This window comes from Trachemys scripta, chromosome 3 (assembly GCF_013100865.1).
Source record: "Trachemys scripta elegans isolate TJP31775 chromosome 3, CAS_Tse_1.0, whole genome shotgun sequence".
Taxonomy (NCBI): Eukaryota; Metazoa; Chordata; order Testudines; family Emydidae; genus Trachemys; species Trachemys scripta.
The window spans coordinates 36,680,596-36,696,511 of NC_048300.1; the positions used below are offsets into that span (position 1 = coordinate 36,680,596).

General features: G+C 41.8%; 1 protein-coding gene across 7 annotated transcripts in view; it reads left to right on the forward strand.

Annotated features, from left to right (window-relative positions):
- Nucleotides 1–15,916, forward strand: part of THADA (THADA armadillo repeat containing) — a 324,280-nt gene that overhangs the window by 251,534 nt on the left and 56,830 nt on the right. For all 7 annotated transcript variants that reach the window (XM_034764451.1, XM_034764450.1, XM_034764454.1 and 4 more), the window contains one exon: nucleotides 5,366–5,451. In XM_034764451.1, the coding sequence (XP_034620342.1) occupies nucleotides 5,366–5,451 (86 nt within the window). The remainder of the gene's footprint in view (nucleotides 1–5,365; nucleotides 5,452–15,916) is intronic.

The following is a 15,916-nucleotide window of genomic DNA, read 5'->3' on the forward strand; positions in this document are numbered from 1 at the left end:
CATTTTCAGATGTTTACATCTGAATTTTCACAGTGTTGTAACCAGGGAGTCCCGACCCAAAAGGCTGTCAGAGTGTGGGGGTCACAAGGCTATTGTAGGGGGGAGGGTGGAATTGCCACCCTTACTTCTGCCCTGCTGCCTTTAGAGCTGGGCAGCCAGAGAGAAAGGATGTTGGCCAGGCGCCCAGCTCTAAAGCCAGCGCCACTGCCAGCAGCAGCGCAGAAGTGAGGGACACAGTGTATGGGGGGGGGGTTACCATATGTCTGGTTTTCCTGGCAGTCTCCCACCCGAGTGGAGGGATGACAGCTGGAGCCACAGCCTCCCCGTGCAGGGGGCGACAGCTGGAGCCGCAGCCTCCACGCAGGGGAGGTGAGGGTGTGACAGCTAGAGCCATTGCAACTTCCTGAGGTTCTCGGAAAGGGTCTGACCCACCCTGGGAGTGGCCCCTGCAGGGAAAGAGGAAGTCTCGTCCCTTCTCATCCCTGGTCAGGACTAACAGCTGGAGCCCTGTGCAGGGTAGGAGCCCCTAGCTGGGAGCCAGATTTCATAGGGGAGATCAGATTTCATGGCCCATGATGCATTTTTCACGGCCATGAATTTTGTAGGGCCATAAGTATTAGTCACAGCTAAAGCTTGCACTTGTTTGTCTCTCCTACAATTTTTTTAAAATGTAAGTCCCACTCACCATGTCCATTTATGTTTGTATTTTACTGGGTTTCTTTCATTCTATAAGTTATGCCCTAGCAAAGGGTATTCTGGCTGAAACATACAGTGATAGTGATACAGAGAAAAATAAAGAAATATTCATAGATTCATAGATTCTAGGACTGGAAGGGACCTCGAGAGGTCATCGAGTCCAGTCCCCTGCCCGCATGGCAGGACCAAATACTGTCTAGACCATCCTTGATAGACATTTATCTAACCTACTCTTAAATATCTCCAGAGATGGAGATTCCACAACCTCCCTAGGCAATTTATTCCAGTATTTAACCACCCTGACAGGAACTTTTTCTTAATGTCCAACCTAGACCTCCCTTGTTCCAGTTTAAGCCCATTGCTTCTTGTTCTATCCTTAGAGGCTAAGGTGAACAACTTTTCTCCCTCCTCCTTATGACACCCTTTTAGATACCTGAAAACTGCTATCATGTCCCCTCTCAGTCTTCTCTTTTCCAAACTAAACAAACCCAAAGTTTCAGAGTAGCAGCCGTGTTAGTCTGTATCCGCAAAAAAAACCAGGAGTACTTGTGGCACCTTAGAGACTAACAAATTTATTAGAGCATAAGCTTTCGTGGACTACAGCCCACTTCTTCGGATGCATATAGAGTGGAATAAATATTGAGGAGATATATATACACACATACAGAGAGCATAAACAGATGGGAGTTGTCTTACCAACTCTGAGAGGCCAATTAAGTAAGAGAAAAAAAAAACTTTTGAAGTGATAATCAAGATAGACCAGTACAGACAGTTTGATAAGAAGTGCATTTGTCTTTGTTAAACTTCATCCTGTTTAACTCAGACCATTTCTCCAGTTTGTCCAGATCATTTTGAATTATAACCCTGTCCTCCAAAGCAGTTGCAATCCCTCCCAGTTTGGTATCATCCGCAAACTTAATAAGCGTACTTTCTATGCCAATATCTAAGTCGTTAATGAAGATATTGAACAGAGCCGGTCCCAAAACAGACCCCTGCGGAACCCCACTCGTTATGCCTTTCCAGCAGGATTGGGAACCATTAATAACAACTCTCTGAGTACGGTTATCCAGCCAGTTATGCACCCACCTTATAGTAGTCCCATCTAAATTGTATTTGCCTAGTTTATCAATAAGAATATCATGCGAGACCGTATCAAATGCCTTACTAAAGTCTAGGTATACCACATCCACAGCTTCACCCTTATCCACAAGACTTGTTATCCTATCTAAGAAAGCTATCAGATTGGTTTGACATGATTTGTTCTTTACAAATCCATGCTGGCTGTTCCCTATCACCTTACCACCTTCCAAGTGTTTGCAGATGATTTCCTTAATTACTTGCTCCATCATCTTCCCTGGCACAGAAGTTAAACTAACTGGTCTGTAGTTTCCTGGGTTGTTTTTATTTCTCTTTTTATAGATGGGCACTATATTTGCCCTTTTCCAGTCTTCTGGAATCTCTCCCGTCTCCCATGATCTTCCAAAGATAATAGAGGCTCAGATACCTCCTCTATTAGCTCCTTGAGTATTCTAGGATGCATTTCATCAGGCCCTGGTGACTTGCAGGCATCTAACTTTTCTAAGTGATTTTTAACTTGTTCTTTTTTTATTTTATCTGCTAAACCTACCCCCTTCCCATTAGCATTCACTATGTTAGGCATTCCTTCAGACTTCTCGGTGAAGACCGAAACAAAGAAGTCATTAAGCATCTCTGCCATTTCCAAGTTTCCTGTTACTGTTTCTCCCTCTTCACTAAGCAGTGGGCCTACCCTGTCTTTGGTTTTCCTCTTGCTTCTAATGTATTGATAAAAAGTCTTCTTGTTTCCCTTTATTCCTGTAGCTAGTTTGAGCTCATTTTGTGCCTTTGCCTTTCTAATCTTGCCCCTGCATTCCTGTGTTGTTTGCCTATATTCATCCTTTGTAATATGCCTGAATTAACTTTCATATTATCCAGTGATTTTAATTACTTGTGGTTTGATCAAGTGTAGCAGAAAGTGGTTTACAGTTGACTGATGCTATACAACTGAAACCCCCAAAATTAAATTTTGGGTGCACAAAACAGAGACTCTGAATTCAGAAACTCATTATAACATGTTCTAAACCAAAGCAGAAATGTAGCTGTGCCTAACAAAAGATGAAGCAGTTAATTTGTGATGGAGACTTCCCTTGATATACTCAAAGGGAAAAGATTTTGGGGGGTTGAGGGGAAGAAGAAATCTAGACTCTTGTTTTTGTTCTTTTAGTTAATTAAATACATTAACAATAACAAAATAAGCAGATTTGTCAATTGACATAGTGATGAGACACTTATGTGATCTGACTCTCCCAAATAAGCTACTTTAAAATAATATAGAAGTGTGTAATAAGACATTTATTGCTGATGGGAACATAATGGGAGGAGACATTTTTTATTCCATTAGAAGGGCTGTCACTCAGTCAGAATGTAAATCTCTGGGTCATTGACCTATTCTTTTGCATATGCGGTCTAGTACAAACAATAGATCTGTACTAATTAGACACAATAAATGTAAGATGTTCCAGTTTTTGACTCATCTAGTTTCTTTATGTAATACAGTAACAACTGCAAACTATCCTGATGCAAAGGAAAGACAGGAAGAATAGTAAGATGCCAGTATGGCTTCATTAGGAGCTCTTTAATGACCTGAAAATCAAAAAGGAATCCTACGAAAAATGGATACATGGACAATTTGCTAAGGAGGAGTTCAAAAGAAGTAGCAACAGCATGTAGGGACAAAATTAGAAAGACTGAGGCACAAAATGAGTTACACCTAGCAAGGGTCATAAAAGTCAGTAAGAGAAGGTTCTTTAAATACATGAGAAGCAAGAGAAAAATGAAGGGAAGTGTAGGTCCTCTTACCAGAGAAGGAGAATTAATAACTAATGACATCCAGAAGGCTGAAACAAAACACCTGTCTTCACCAGGGTACTTAAGAAATTAGCTGAAGCAATTTCAGAACCCTTAGCAATTATCTTTGAGACCATCTGGAGGACAGGTGAGGTCACAGAAGACTGGAGAAGGGCAAACTTAGTACCTGTATTTTAAAAGGGGAACAAAGAGATCTGGGAAATTAAAGATCAGTGTTAGCCTAACTTTGATAGCTGGGAAGATACTGGAACAAATTATTAAACAATCAGTTTGTAAGCAATTGAGGGTTATAAGTAATAGCCATAATGGATTTGTCAAGAATAAATCATGTCAAATCAACTTAGTTTCCTTCTTTGACAGGGTTACTAGCCTAGTGGATGGAGGGAAGCAGTAGATGTGATGTAATCTTTCTTTTAGTTAGGCTTTTGAGACATTCCCACAGGACATTCTCATAAGCAACCTAGGGAAATACAGGCTAGATGAAATTACTATAAGGTGGGTTCACAACTGGTTGAAGGACTATACTCAAAGAGTAGTTATCAGTAGTTTGCTGTCAAACTAGTAGCGCGTATCTAGTAGGGTCTTACTGGGGTCAGTCAATATTTGCAGTAATGACTTTGATAATGGAGTGGAGAGTATGCTTATAACATTTGCAGACAACATGAAGATGGGAAGGTTTGCAAGCACTTTGGAGGACAGGATTAGAATTCAAAAGGACCTTGACAAATTGGAGAATTAGTGTGAATTCAACAAGATGAAATTCAGTAAGGACAAGTGCAAAGCACTTCACTTAGGAATGAAAAATCAGATCCCTACACCTACAAAATGGGTAATAACAGGGTACGTGGCAGTACTGCTGAAAAGGATCTGGGAGTTATAGTGCATCACAAATTGAATATGAGTCAAAAATGTGATGCAGCTGTGAAAAAGCTATTATTCTGGAGTGTATTACTAGGAGTGTACAATTCTACACACTACATTTTAGGAAAGATGGGGACAAATTGCAGAGTCCAGAGGAGATCAACAAAAATTATGAAAGGTGTGGAAAACCTGATCTATGAGGAAAGGTTAAGAAAAATTGGGCATGTTTAGCCTTGATAAAAGAAGACTATAGGGGGGCCTTGCTAATAGTCTTCAAATATGTTAAGGGATATTATTAAAGAGGACTGTGATCAATTGTTCTGCATGTCCACTGAATGTAGGACAAGAAGAAATGGGCTTAACCTGCGTCAAGGGACATTTATGTTAGATATTAGAAAAAACTTTCCAATTATAAGGATGATTAAGCTTTGGAATAAGCTTCTAAGGGAGGTTGTGGAATCCCCATCATTGGAAGGTTTTTAAACAGGTTGGACGGACACCTGTCAGGGATGATCTAGGTTTACTTGGGATATGTCTTCACTACCGGCCGGATCCGCAGGCAGCGATCGATCCGGGGGGATTGATTTATCGTGTCTAGTCTAGACGTGATAAATCGATCCCCGAGCGCTCTCCCATCGACTCCTGTACTCCAGCTGGGCGAGAGGCGCAGGCAGAGTTGATGGGGGAGCGACAGCAGTCGACTCACCATGGTGAAGACACCACGGTAAGTCGATCTAGATCGATTTCCCCCTCCTCCCAGTGTAGACCAGGCCTTAGTCCTGCCACAACATAGGGGCTGGACTTGATGACTTCTCAAAGGTCCCTTCTGGCTCTGTGATTCTATGTTAAAATTTCAGTGTCTGTCTGAGCAGAGCAGGAATTTTATAAGGAATTTACTTTCTGTCAACAATTTGTTTTCTAGGCAAAATCCTTGTTTCGTGACCAGAGCTGCATATCTTGATGTCCTTGTTGTGCTGAGTGATTACCTTGGGAAATCTAGAAGAAAAGGCAAGTCAACTATAATATACAACTTCTAAATCAGCTGCAGGAAATTTCAGTGCTGTATTAACCCTGGGTGAGGGTTAGGGGGAATAGATGCACTAGTTAGACCAGTGGGAGCTGCTGGGTGCTGAGCACTTTTGAAAATCTGGACACTTTGTGTAGGAGTCTAGATGAGAAGAAACTCACGACCCATTGGTATCTGTGAGAACCAGTCCTTGCAGGGGGTGCTGAAGAGAAGGAGGTTTCCTTCCCGCCAGGGGTTAAAGGTGCTGCCTTTGCAGCATTCCTAGTTCCTGCTAGTCAAAAGCTTAAAAGTCAAACTCTGATCCCTTGTGTAGCTCAAGCTTTCTAAGTAGTTCTGTTTTATTAGTGCAAAATTTCAGAGATGGAATAGTGTCTCCAATCCACCCTGGAAAAAATGGGTAAGTTCTATGGGAGTATGGAAAACTTGATAGGAATCATTTCTGCAGTAGGGTGAGAAGTTTTACAGAAATTCACACCTCCAAAGATTCAGCGGTTTGATTGTTTACACCATCAATGGGAAGTTCTTGGATGAAGGATCAATCAAAACTATTAATGGCATTAAATTGTTGCTTAGCATGTTATTTACTTAAGGGGGGAGGGATAGCTCAGTGATTTGAGCATTGGCCTGCTAAACCCAGGGTTTTGAGTTCAATCCTTGAGGGGGTCACTTAGGAATCTGGGGCAAAATCAGTACTTGGTCCTGCTAGTGAAGGCAGGGGGCTGGACTCAATGACCTTTCAGGGTCCCTTCCAGTTCTATGAGATAGATATATCTCAATATATTATTATTATTATTATGGTCATACAAAGCACAATAAATGATGAAGTAAAGTGAAGGCACGATTAGAAGGCCAGGCCTCTGGAGCGTGACTGGAGGAAGGATAAATTCTGTGCAGCTATAATTAGCTTACTGTGTCCACATATTGCACAGTTCTTCAGCATGGTGCTTTATTATTATCCTGCCCTTAGCCACTGGCACAGCAAGGTGAGTTAAGAACAGTTTTGTTTGTTTAATTCAAACCCATAACTTAAGTGTTTTTGTGGTTTAATTTTAATGCGGCATTTAGCTGATTGAGACAAATCCTTTATTTTAAAAAGGGTCTCTTCTGGAGGGAGACACTCTCAGAATTAAATACATTTCGCTTGTTAAATGTTTCACACATTTTCTTGCTGAGGGGTTTCTGCAAAGCAAGAATAGATTTAACTTATATAGGAGCGCTGCCAGTCAGACTACTTGGCTAGCACCACTCAAGTTTTGGGGCAAAACTGGCAAGCTCAAGCTCCCAGGCAGAGCAAGAGCTGCAATTATCTGGTACTGCTTTATATCCCCCTCCCCGCAATGAGCTTTCCACCACCAGGGACCCACAGCTCTGGGCAACATTAAATCCAGCATAGCCTGATGCTGAATCCAAATGTATGCTTTTACTGAAGGATTAAGCAAAAAGAGAAGCTGTGGGGAATGTGGTCTTAACCAAACCAAAATATATGAAGTAATAGCAGTGGGGATGTAGAAAATAGCCCCCAAAGGGGCATACGTGCAGAAGATCTGTTAGGCAAGGGAACAGGTGGATTCTACTTCATGGGAGGACGATAGGAGGCAGAGGTCAATGCAAAGGGTACATATATCCTGTGCAACAAGGAGGTTGTTCCTGCACCATGCCATGGGGATGCAGGCTTAGTGGCTCCACGACTACGTAGATCCTATGTGGGAACATTGAAATTGCCATCCTGGATTAGACCAGTGCTGCATCTAATCTGGTCTCCTGTCACAAACAGTGGTCAGTATCTGATGCTTCAAAGGAAGGTACAAGAAATGTTCCAGAAAGTAGTTTTAGTATAACCTGCTCCCAGGGAAAATTTCCTCCTATCCACAATAATTTGAGTTTGACTTGTGCCCTGAAACACGAGGGTTTAAATCTCTTTTCTATTATTTTATATATTTTTATCATGTTTCCTCCTATTTGTGTCCTTTCTAAGGTGAACAATGCCAGTCTTTTCTATCTCTCTTCATATGAGAATTTTTCCAACCCCTAATCATTCGTGTCGCCTGCTTCTGAGCCCCTTGTAATTCTGCACTAATCCTTTTTAAAACTGAGTGATCAGAATTAAATACAGTATTCCAGGTGAGGGCATCTCATTGTTTTATATAGTGGCATTGTCATATTTTTTATCAATTTCCATCTCATCCCTTATGCATCCTAATGTCTTGTCTGCTTTTTGACACTGCTGCATATAGATCAGAGGTCTTTGTTGACCTGTCCACATCTGTCAATTCATCTGTTCCCTTCCAACCCTGATCTTTTGAGGAGCAGATTCATTACAGAGACTCTTGCATTGCTGTGGCTGTACTAATGGCTGGGTCTCCACTCCATGTCTGGGGGTTAGAGGATTTCATTCCCTATTCGCAGCTCCTGCAACTTGGGCTTTGTGCTGTGGGAAAATATTTGATCCTAAACAAACTGATGTTGTATATACATATTTATCTTTGTTCATACGTACTCCACTGGGAAAGTCATTAAAATTCGTGTTCACATATGATAATTTCAAAATACTACATTACTTCAGTACATTTTCTATGAAAATGCATTCAAATAAAGTAGCCTTTATTGACTGAAAGAGCACTCTTTTATATTATATACAACTAGAAGTGTCCTAATAATATATTAAAGAGAATCTGTAGCCTAAGCAGTGTTGTCTCAAGTCTTATACTTAAATACTGTAAGCAATAATTGCAATTTGAAGTTTTACATTCTTCATAGTTTAAACATCTTTCTCCAATGAGTGTGTTTCTGGTTATGGGCCACAACTGTTCTATTTTATTCCTGATTTGTAAAGTTGTTTCAGTAAAATAAAAGGGGGATGGACAAGTCCAAATAAAACTGTTTCTTAGTGTGTTTATATAAGAGGCCCCAGGAAGTGCTGTATATGAGTTCCAGGCCACAGACTGAAACTGATTTTCATCAACACAAACTGGAATGCAGTGTAATGAGTCTGCAACTGGTTAAAATCAGACCACTTCTAATTGATTGTGCCTGTCAAAGGGGTTACAATTACAAAGACATTTTCAGAGTACAACCATGCCTAGTCTTTTCCTATTTTACATTTACTTTCTGTCAATGATTTGTTGTCTTCAATAATAATACCTCTCTGTTAAAGTCCAGTTTAGACCATGTGGAATTTGCTACACAAATTCAAAGCAATTTAAGATGCAGGAAAGGGAGGAGAGGCAGCAGTGGTGGAGACTAAAACTATCTTGCTCAAGTAAAAATTGATTATAACCCCAAAAAATATATGTTGAGATAAGGTCCAGAAGTATTTATCTGTCTTAAAAAGGCTAGATATTCTGCCTTACTGCTTTGGTCATGAGTGTTGCAGAATGCACGTCCTCAGAAACCTTTATTAAAATTAGAGACTTGCATCATAAGTTTGCATAGTTTAGTCTCTACTGTTTGTACACACAAAAAACTCATTTGGAATGTGTAACAACAAATATCATACAGTAGTCAGCTTCTTAAAGCATATCTGGCCACTGTTCATTTGTTTCCCAGTATGAAAGTCCTTATGCTCCTCAAGCAGTATGCAAAGTTTTGATGCTTAGAGCTAGCTTCTGGTGTGCTTTTGGATCTCAACGCTAAGACTCCTGAGACGCCACATGACCCAAAGATAATGTACATTTTCAAGAAATGTTTTACCTTTCGCTTTTCTTATAGGTTATAACTACAGTTGAAACAAGGTGGAAACTGGTTCAAATCCAAACTTTTTATATCATTCAGATATACAGCACTTTCTCTGTAGCTCTAAAAAGACCTCTTCTGCCTTTGTTGAAATCCATTTTAAGGTTTCATCTGGTTTAGCTTCTTTGCTGAGCTGGTTCCCATCTTCAGTGGTGGTAAGAATACCTAACACATTTATAGTACTGCATACCTTAAAGCATTATGTCTATGTTAACCATCCAATGGACTGTGTTGGCCACAGTCTTCAAATCTGGCATGTTCCAGGGTTTTTCCAATTTAATGAGGGAGGACTATGCATTCTGGAGCTCCTCTGACTTGGGAAAGCCTGGGAACCTTAAAATGTGTAACTTGTAACAAGTGTATCCTGCTGGAGAATAGCCAAGTTCTCTCCCTCCAAATAGAACAGCACTACAGTGGACAACACAAGAGATTAGGGAGATGGGGAGTCAGGGAATTATTGGTGATAGGTAATTCAGAGAGTCAGGTAGCTTATTAGTAAAAGGTAGTGGAAAGTAAAGAGGAAACTGATTTGAGTTGAAGGAGGGAGGCAGAAAAGAGTGGTCATTTCACTATGCAAACTCATAAGAAGTTAGTCTGATACATGCAATCTTGACATTGCTTGATTTTTTTCATTGCCACTGAGACTGATTAACTATAGTGGTAAACTATACTGGCTGAATTTCCTAATAGAAGTTTCCCAAACATAATAAGCCATCTTGGCAAAAGGACTTTCTTGCTGGTATAACTTCATCTACACTGGCTTTTGCTGGCGTAGGTTTGTTGATTGGGGAATGATTTTTCCACAGTCCTAACTGACATAGCTATGCTGGCAAACTTTTAAGTGAGGACCTGGCCTCAGTCAGCATTTCCTGAATTTTGAATGCTTGATTGTCAACTTTAGTGTTGCATTAACTCTACTTATTTTGCATGGTATTATTACTTGTATTTTCAATAATATCCCAAAGCGTAGAACTAATACAGTAATGGGAGAGTAGACTTTCAAGTTCTAAAAGGAATAAAATGTAGTCGAGACTTGTGTCCCTGAGGCAAGCAAGAGTCTGAATGCAGGCAATGAGAGGGTCTGTTCAGAGTAGATCTACATTTTATGGCTAAATAGAAGATTGACTGACAAATAAGAGTGATTGGGGAAAAAAATATTATTTATCTGAAACTGCTCCAGAATTTCCATGGGAATGCAACAGAATCCAGCTGAAACACCAGCTGAAGTCAGGAAGAACTCCTGCTCATGTTGTACTATTGCACAATTACGTTTTGAGATTATACACCCTTCTCTGAAGCATTCAGCATTGGCCTTTGCCAGAAACAGTGTACAAGACTGGATGGACTATCCATCTGTTTTGGTGCAATATTTTTTATTACCAGATTTCTCTAAAGAGCACACTCATCTGGATTCCGGGCTGCTGCTCTCTAATTCCTTAGTGGCAGGTAGCTCCATCTGATTGGTAAGTGTCGTGGTGCACGACTCTCCGCTGCGGCGCCTCCTGCTGCTCGTCTCAGGGAATTAGCGTTTCCACCTCCGGAGTGCCCTCTGCAGGCTGGTGTCCCGCTGCCGCAGGCCCCCGTGTCCCTCCCAGGACCTGGTGCCCCTTGTCTTGGGGTGCTGCCTCCTGGCAATACCCCCGCAGTCTCAGGGTCTCCCCACCCAGAGGAACCTCCAACTCTCTATTCCCACCTTGCCTCGGTTGTGGGCTACTGCCAGTCACCATCTAGCCCCTGCTTACTGGGGCAGACTGCAGTGTAAAAGCCACTCATCATAGGCAAGGGGTTTTTGGACCTGCTGACCCTGCCTACCCATAGGCTGACCCCTGCAACCCCAGTACCTAATTGGCCTTCCACTAGGACGCAGCCTGGAGGATTTCCAGGCCAGAACTCCCCAGCTCCCTTGGCCTTCCCCCAGCCCTGTGCCACTCCAGGTACCTTCTCTCAACTCCCTGCAGCCAGGTCCCTCCCTCTCAAAGCTAGAGAGAATCTGTCTCTGGCTTCTGGCCCCAGCCCTCTTATAAGGGCCAGCTGGGGCCTCATTAAGCCAGCCTTGGCCTGATTGGGGCGTGGCCTCCCTCTGAGACTGCTTTCCCCAATCAGCCCCTCTTTTCCTTCCCTGCCACAGCCCTCTCCCTGGGCTTTTTAAGCCTTTTAAGGCAGGAGCAGGTGACCACCCCGCTACAGTAGGCTTTTGGCACCCAGCAGAGCCCTTCCTACTTACTTATACCCAGTTGTCTGAAACTTCACAATGAGACAAGAGCTCCTGCTGCAGTGGATCTGCAGCAGTGACAACAGCAGTATCAGACCTGGGCTGTTCATCCTCCCTATTAGACAGACAAGGTGGGTGAGGTGGTATCTTTTATTGGACCCACTTGTGTTGGTGAGAGAGACAAGCTTCTGAAGAAGAGCTCTGTGTAAGCTCAAAAGCTTGTCTCTGTCACCAACAGAAGTGGGTCTAATAAAGTATATTACCTCACCCACCTTGTGTGTCTAACATACTGGGATGGACAAGGCTACGAGACAGCTACAACACGGCATACATCCTCCCTATAACAGATGGGAAACCCTCCAAGACACAACCTTCCCTCCCCAGGCATACGTCCCTTTATTTGTGCTATTCAGTGAGTTGCCCTTGCTACAGTCCAATAGCTCTTGTCCATTCATAAAAAGCAAATATATATATATTATAATACATATAATTATAATATGATCTGTAAGAGTAAATGGCAGAGTTTGCACAGAGTAGTGTGCAAAAGCAGATATTTGTTTATTTAACATACTGTTCTGCCCATAAATCAAATAAGAATATATAAATAAAGAAGACAAGGAAACCAGTCAAAGCTACCAGAGAAAGTAATGTCTGTGTATAAGTCCTTAATAGACACTTTTTTCTACTACGCATGTACTGCCAAGCCTCCTCGGGCCCAATGCTGTCCTCAGATATGCATAGGCAACTCCTTTTGACTTCAGAAGTACTGTAGCATTATATACCTTTTTCAAAAATACTGTTGCTTCAGTAGGAGAGAGAAAACCATGAGTATGATCTCAAAGGTGTGAACCTAACGGAATAAAGCCATTAGAATTTCATGTCCATGTTTTGATTTTTGACAGTTTGAGTGGGATTTTCAGAAGTGCTGAGCATTTGCCTAACTCTGCTTTTATTAACGTCAATGGGAGTAAAGTTAGACTAATGCTGAGTGTTTTGACAATTGTACCCTATGTCAACAGCTCCTTTTGATGCTAAAACGTAGCAGGTCAGTAATCTGGGTAAAGTCATTTTATTGAAGTTGAAAAACTACATTTTGACTTGCATGCCAACTTTTAGCATTTTATTCCTTATATCAAGTGTTGTAGGTTTCACAAGCATTGTGCAGAGTGGTACCCAATTAGCATTCTCAGTCCCATGATGCACTGTAGTAAATAAACTAACAGACTGGGCAGTTCTGTCTTATTTTGAGGTATCTTTAAGGGATCATATTTATCAATAGGTACAACTGCAAGAATATAATGCATCTGAAATGTGAGACACAAAAACCAGGCAATCAGTAAAGTTGTCTGGCATTTTATTTTTGTTTTACACCACATGGCCATGCTATCCTTAGAACAAATATTTTACAGTGGTGTTATCTTTGTCAAATATATTTGTCTTTTTCTTTGCTAATTAGAATGCATAGTACTTGTCCTAAGTGCCTGCCAAATGTAATACATTTTTTTTTAGCTTCCATATATTATCAAAACTCCAAACGTTTTACAGGCTAGTTTGTGAAAATGAAGTTGGAATCTCCAAAACAGTTTGTCTCAATGATAAGCTTGCGGATATTATATATAATTCTAAGGCTGAGAATGTGGGTGTTTTCATTTTATACAACTTGCTCTTAAAAGGAAGCTAAATGCTAAGTAAAGTAACCTTTCCCACAGGCTAACTTAGAAATTAATAATGGTAAAATGGTAAAATCCAGGAAAAATAGTTAAAAGTACTTTATACTACTTACAACTTGAATAATTAACGTGACAGGAATAAATATAAGGTCAGTTATTTTAATGAGATTTTAACTTTCTTTACCTAAATCTCTAAGAAATGTGGCCAAACAATTATTACGGGGGGGGGGGGGAAGGGGGGGGAGTCAATTGGCAGCTTACAAATGCCTGCTTTGATTATTTGGTCTAATTAGGTTAAATTTAACAAATTCCAGCTGAACAAATTGAAAACAATTTCTATCTGTTCATTATGTCATAAATTATGTAAACTGTGGGTGCAGATGCATTTAATGTGGCACAAGGTCAATGCCATTCTTTTGACTAAAGATTTAAAACATATTTTTAGAATGTGCGGACTTTTAGATAGTCTACTCCCACTAACTTTCAGTTAGGCAAATCAACATGAAATTTGGTTGGATTACCCAATATTCTGGTTTAATAAAATTAGCTCCTTGTCCTGGAAAAGATTGGTATTATAGGCAAAAAGATGATTTTTCCCTACACATACATAGAATTTGAAAAATCTGTCTCACCTGGCTACTTGCCTAATTAGGTATTTATGGGCCTCATCATCATTTATCATTGCACCTCACAAACATTACTAAACAGCCCAATGAGGAAAGGAAATATTTAGTCCCATTTTACACATAGAGAACTGAGGGACAAAGCATCAGAAAGGGGGGCACCATTGATGCCAGCTCTTGCAGTTTTATCACAAGTCTCACAATATTTAGATTTTTTAAAAGATTCTTGTGAATTGCTGATTTCTGCCTTCAATCTTATAAAGTTTTTCCCTCATCCAAAATGGCCAGCATCCCTCATTATTGTCAAAATGAATGAAGCCACATGTTGCCTTCCAACAAGATGGCTACCATGTCTCTCTCACCTTTGCGAATGAAACAAAGGCTGCTCCCAGCAAAAATTATTGCCATCTCCCACTGCTTCAAATAGGGCTGACACCAACTGCCATCAGGGACAATGGTGGCACCTTAGTCACCATATGAGGGTCAGGGAGCAGGAGAATGCTAGTCAGAGTAGTGTTAGGGAATTGGACAGGGAACTGTGAGGAATCAGGAATGTGTAAGAAGCAAGAGGCAGAACAAGGGAAGAGTACAAGGAAATATGTGTTGGGACAGGAGGCAGACTGAGGGTGCAATGGAAAGTCGGGGGGCAGGAGGCAGACTGGGCTTAGAGGAGTGGGGATAGGAGACAGACTCAGAGCAGTTGCAGGGAATTGTGGGGGGGCAACAAGAAGATTTGAGGGGGCTGCAGGGGAATGTGGCATGACAGGAAGAATGTGATGGATAGGGGACTCTGAAAGGATATGTGGGAGACCAGTTAATGTTGGAGAAGGTGGAGGAGAGGATACGGGGGGAACATGGAGAGAAAACGTAAGAGTGCAGGTGCCTATTCTTTGGCTAGTTAGGAAGTAGCGGGTGGAGAAGAGTGGAAAGCAGCTCTCCACCCCCAAGGGGATAGGTGAGAGTAAGTGGAGACACTTCTGGTTGTTGAACAGAGAAGTCACATTCAGGGCCAATCAGAAGGGGGGGCCAGAAGGGCCATTTGGCCTGGGCCTCAAGCTCAAAGGGGGCCTCAAATTTAGACACTTGTTAATTTTTTGGCATTTGATAAATTTCGCAACTTGTTTTTAAGCGCATCTCTATCGGACCAAAATGTGACACACACTCTCAGCTTAGAGATACAAATTTAAGCAAATAAGAGATGTGATTTGGTAAAAGACATAATTATTTTGTTAACTGATATAGATTTTGTCATATTAAAGAGTTAAAATGTTCATAAATATTAATAAAAATATATCAGTTCTGATGGCACAAGATAAAACCATGTCGTCATTTTTTATTTTTATTATGGCTAGGGCCTCAAAAGCTGGAAGAGGCCTGGGCCTCTCTGGACCTCTGAGGGGGCCTGGTCACATTTTGTGTGTGTGAACTTTGAACATGAAATTATCATAGGAGATTATTATTTGGGAGTAGACAGCTTCCTCCAAAAGGTGAAAAAAATCAGACAGTAGACTAGATAGAGCAACAGAAGTATCTGTATTAAAGTATAATACACTAAGTTTTAAACATTCATTTCAATGTGCACAGGGCTTGTCTTCACTGCAGAGTTAACGTGATTTATAACTCGAGTCTTGCCTCTAACTTGAGTCCCATCGATACATACACATTCTGAACTCAAGTGTGGTGGTGCAGGGGGTACAGGTTACAACTCAAGTTAGCACAATTTATCAGCTTCAGAGCCAATCACTGTACATCTGGAGTGATATTTTACAGTGTGGCTGCTCTCAATCGAGCTAGGCTAACTTCAAGAGGAGTTAACTCAAGCATATAAAACTTGAGTTAACTATACAGTGAAGACATCGCCATCAGGGCTGGCTCTAACTTTTTTGCCACCCCAAGCAAAAAAAAGAGTGCCGCCCTCCATAGCGCTGCCATAACACACCCCCTCAGCACCGCGCTGCCACCCTCCCCCCCCCCCCCCCGCGCGGAGCGTTGCACCGCCGAACCCTCCAGCCCCCTGCGGAGCGCCGCCGAACACGCCAGCCCCATGCAGAGCACTGCCGAACCCCCCCAACCCCCCACAGAGCACAGCCGAACACCCCCTGTGGAGCGCCACGCTGCTGAACCCTCCCACCGCCACACACACCTCCCGTGGAGCACCGCTGAACCCCCCCCCCCCCCCCCCCCCCCCCCCCCCCCCCCCCCCCCCCCC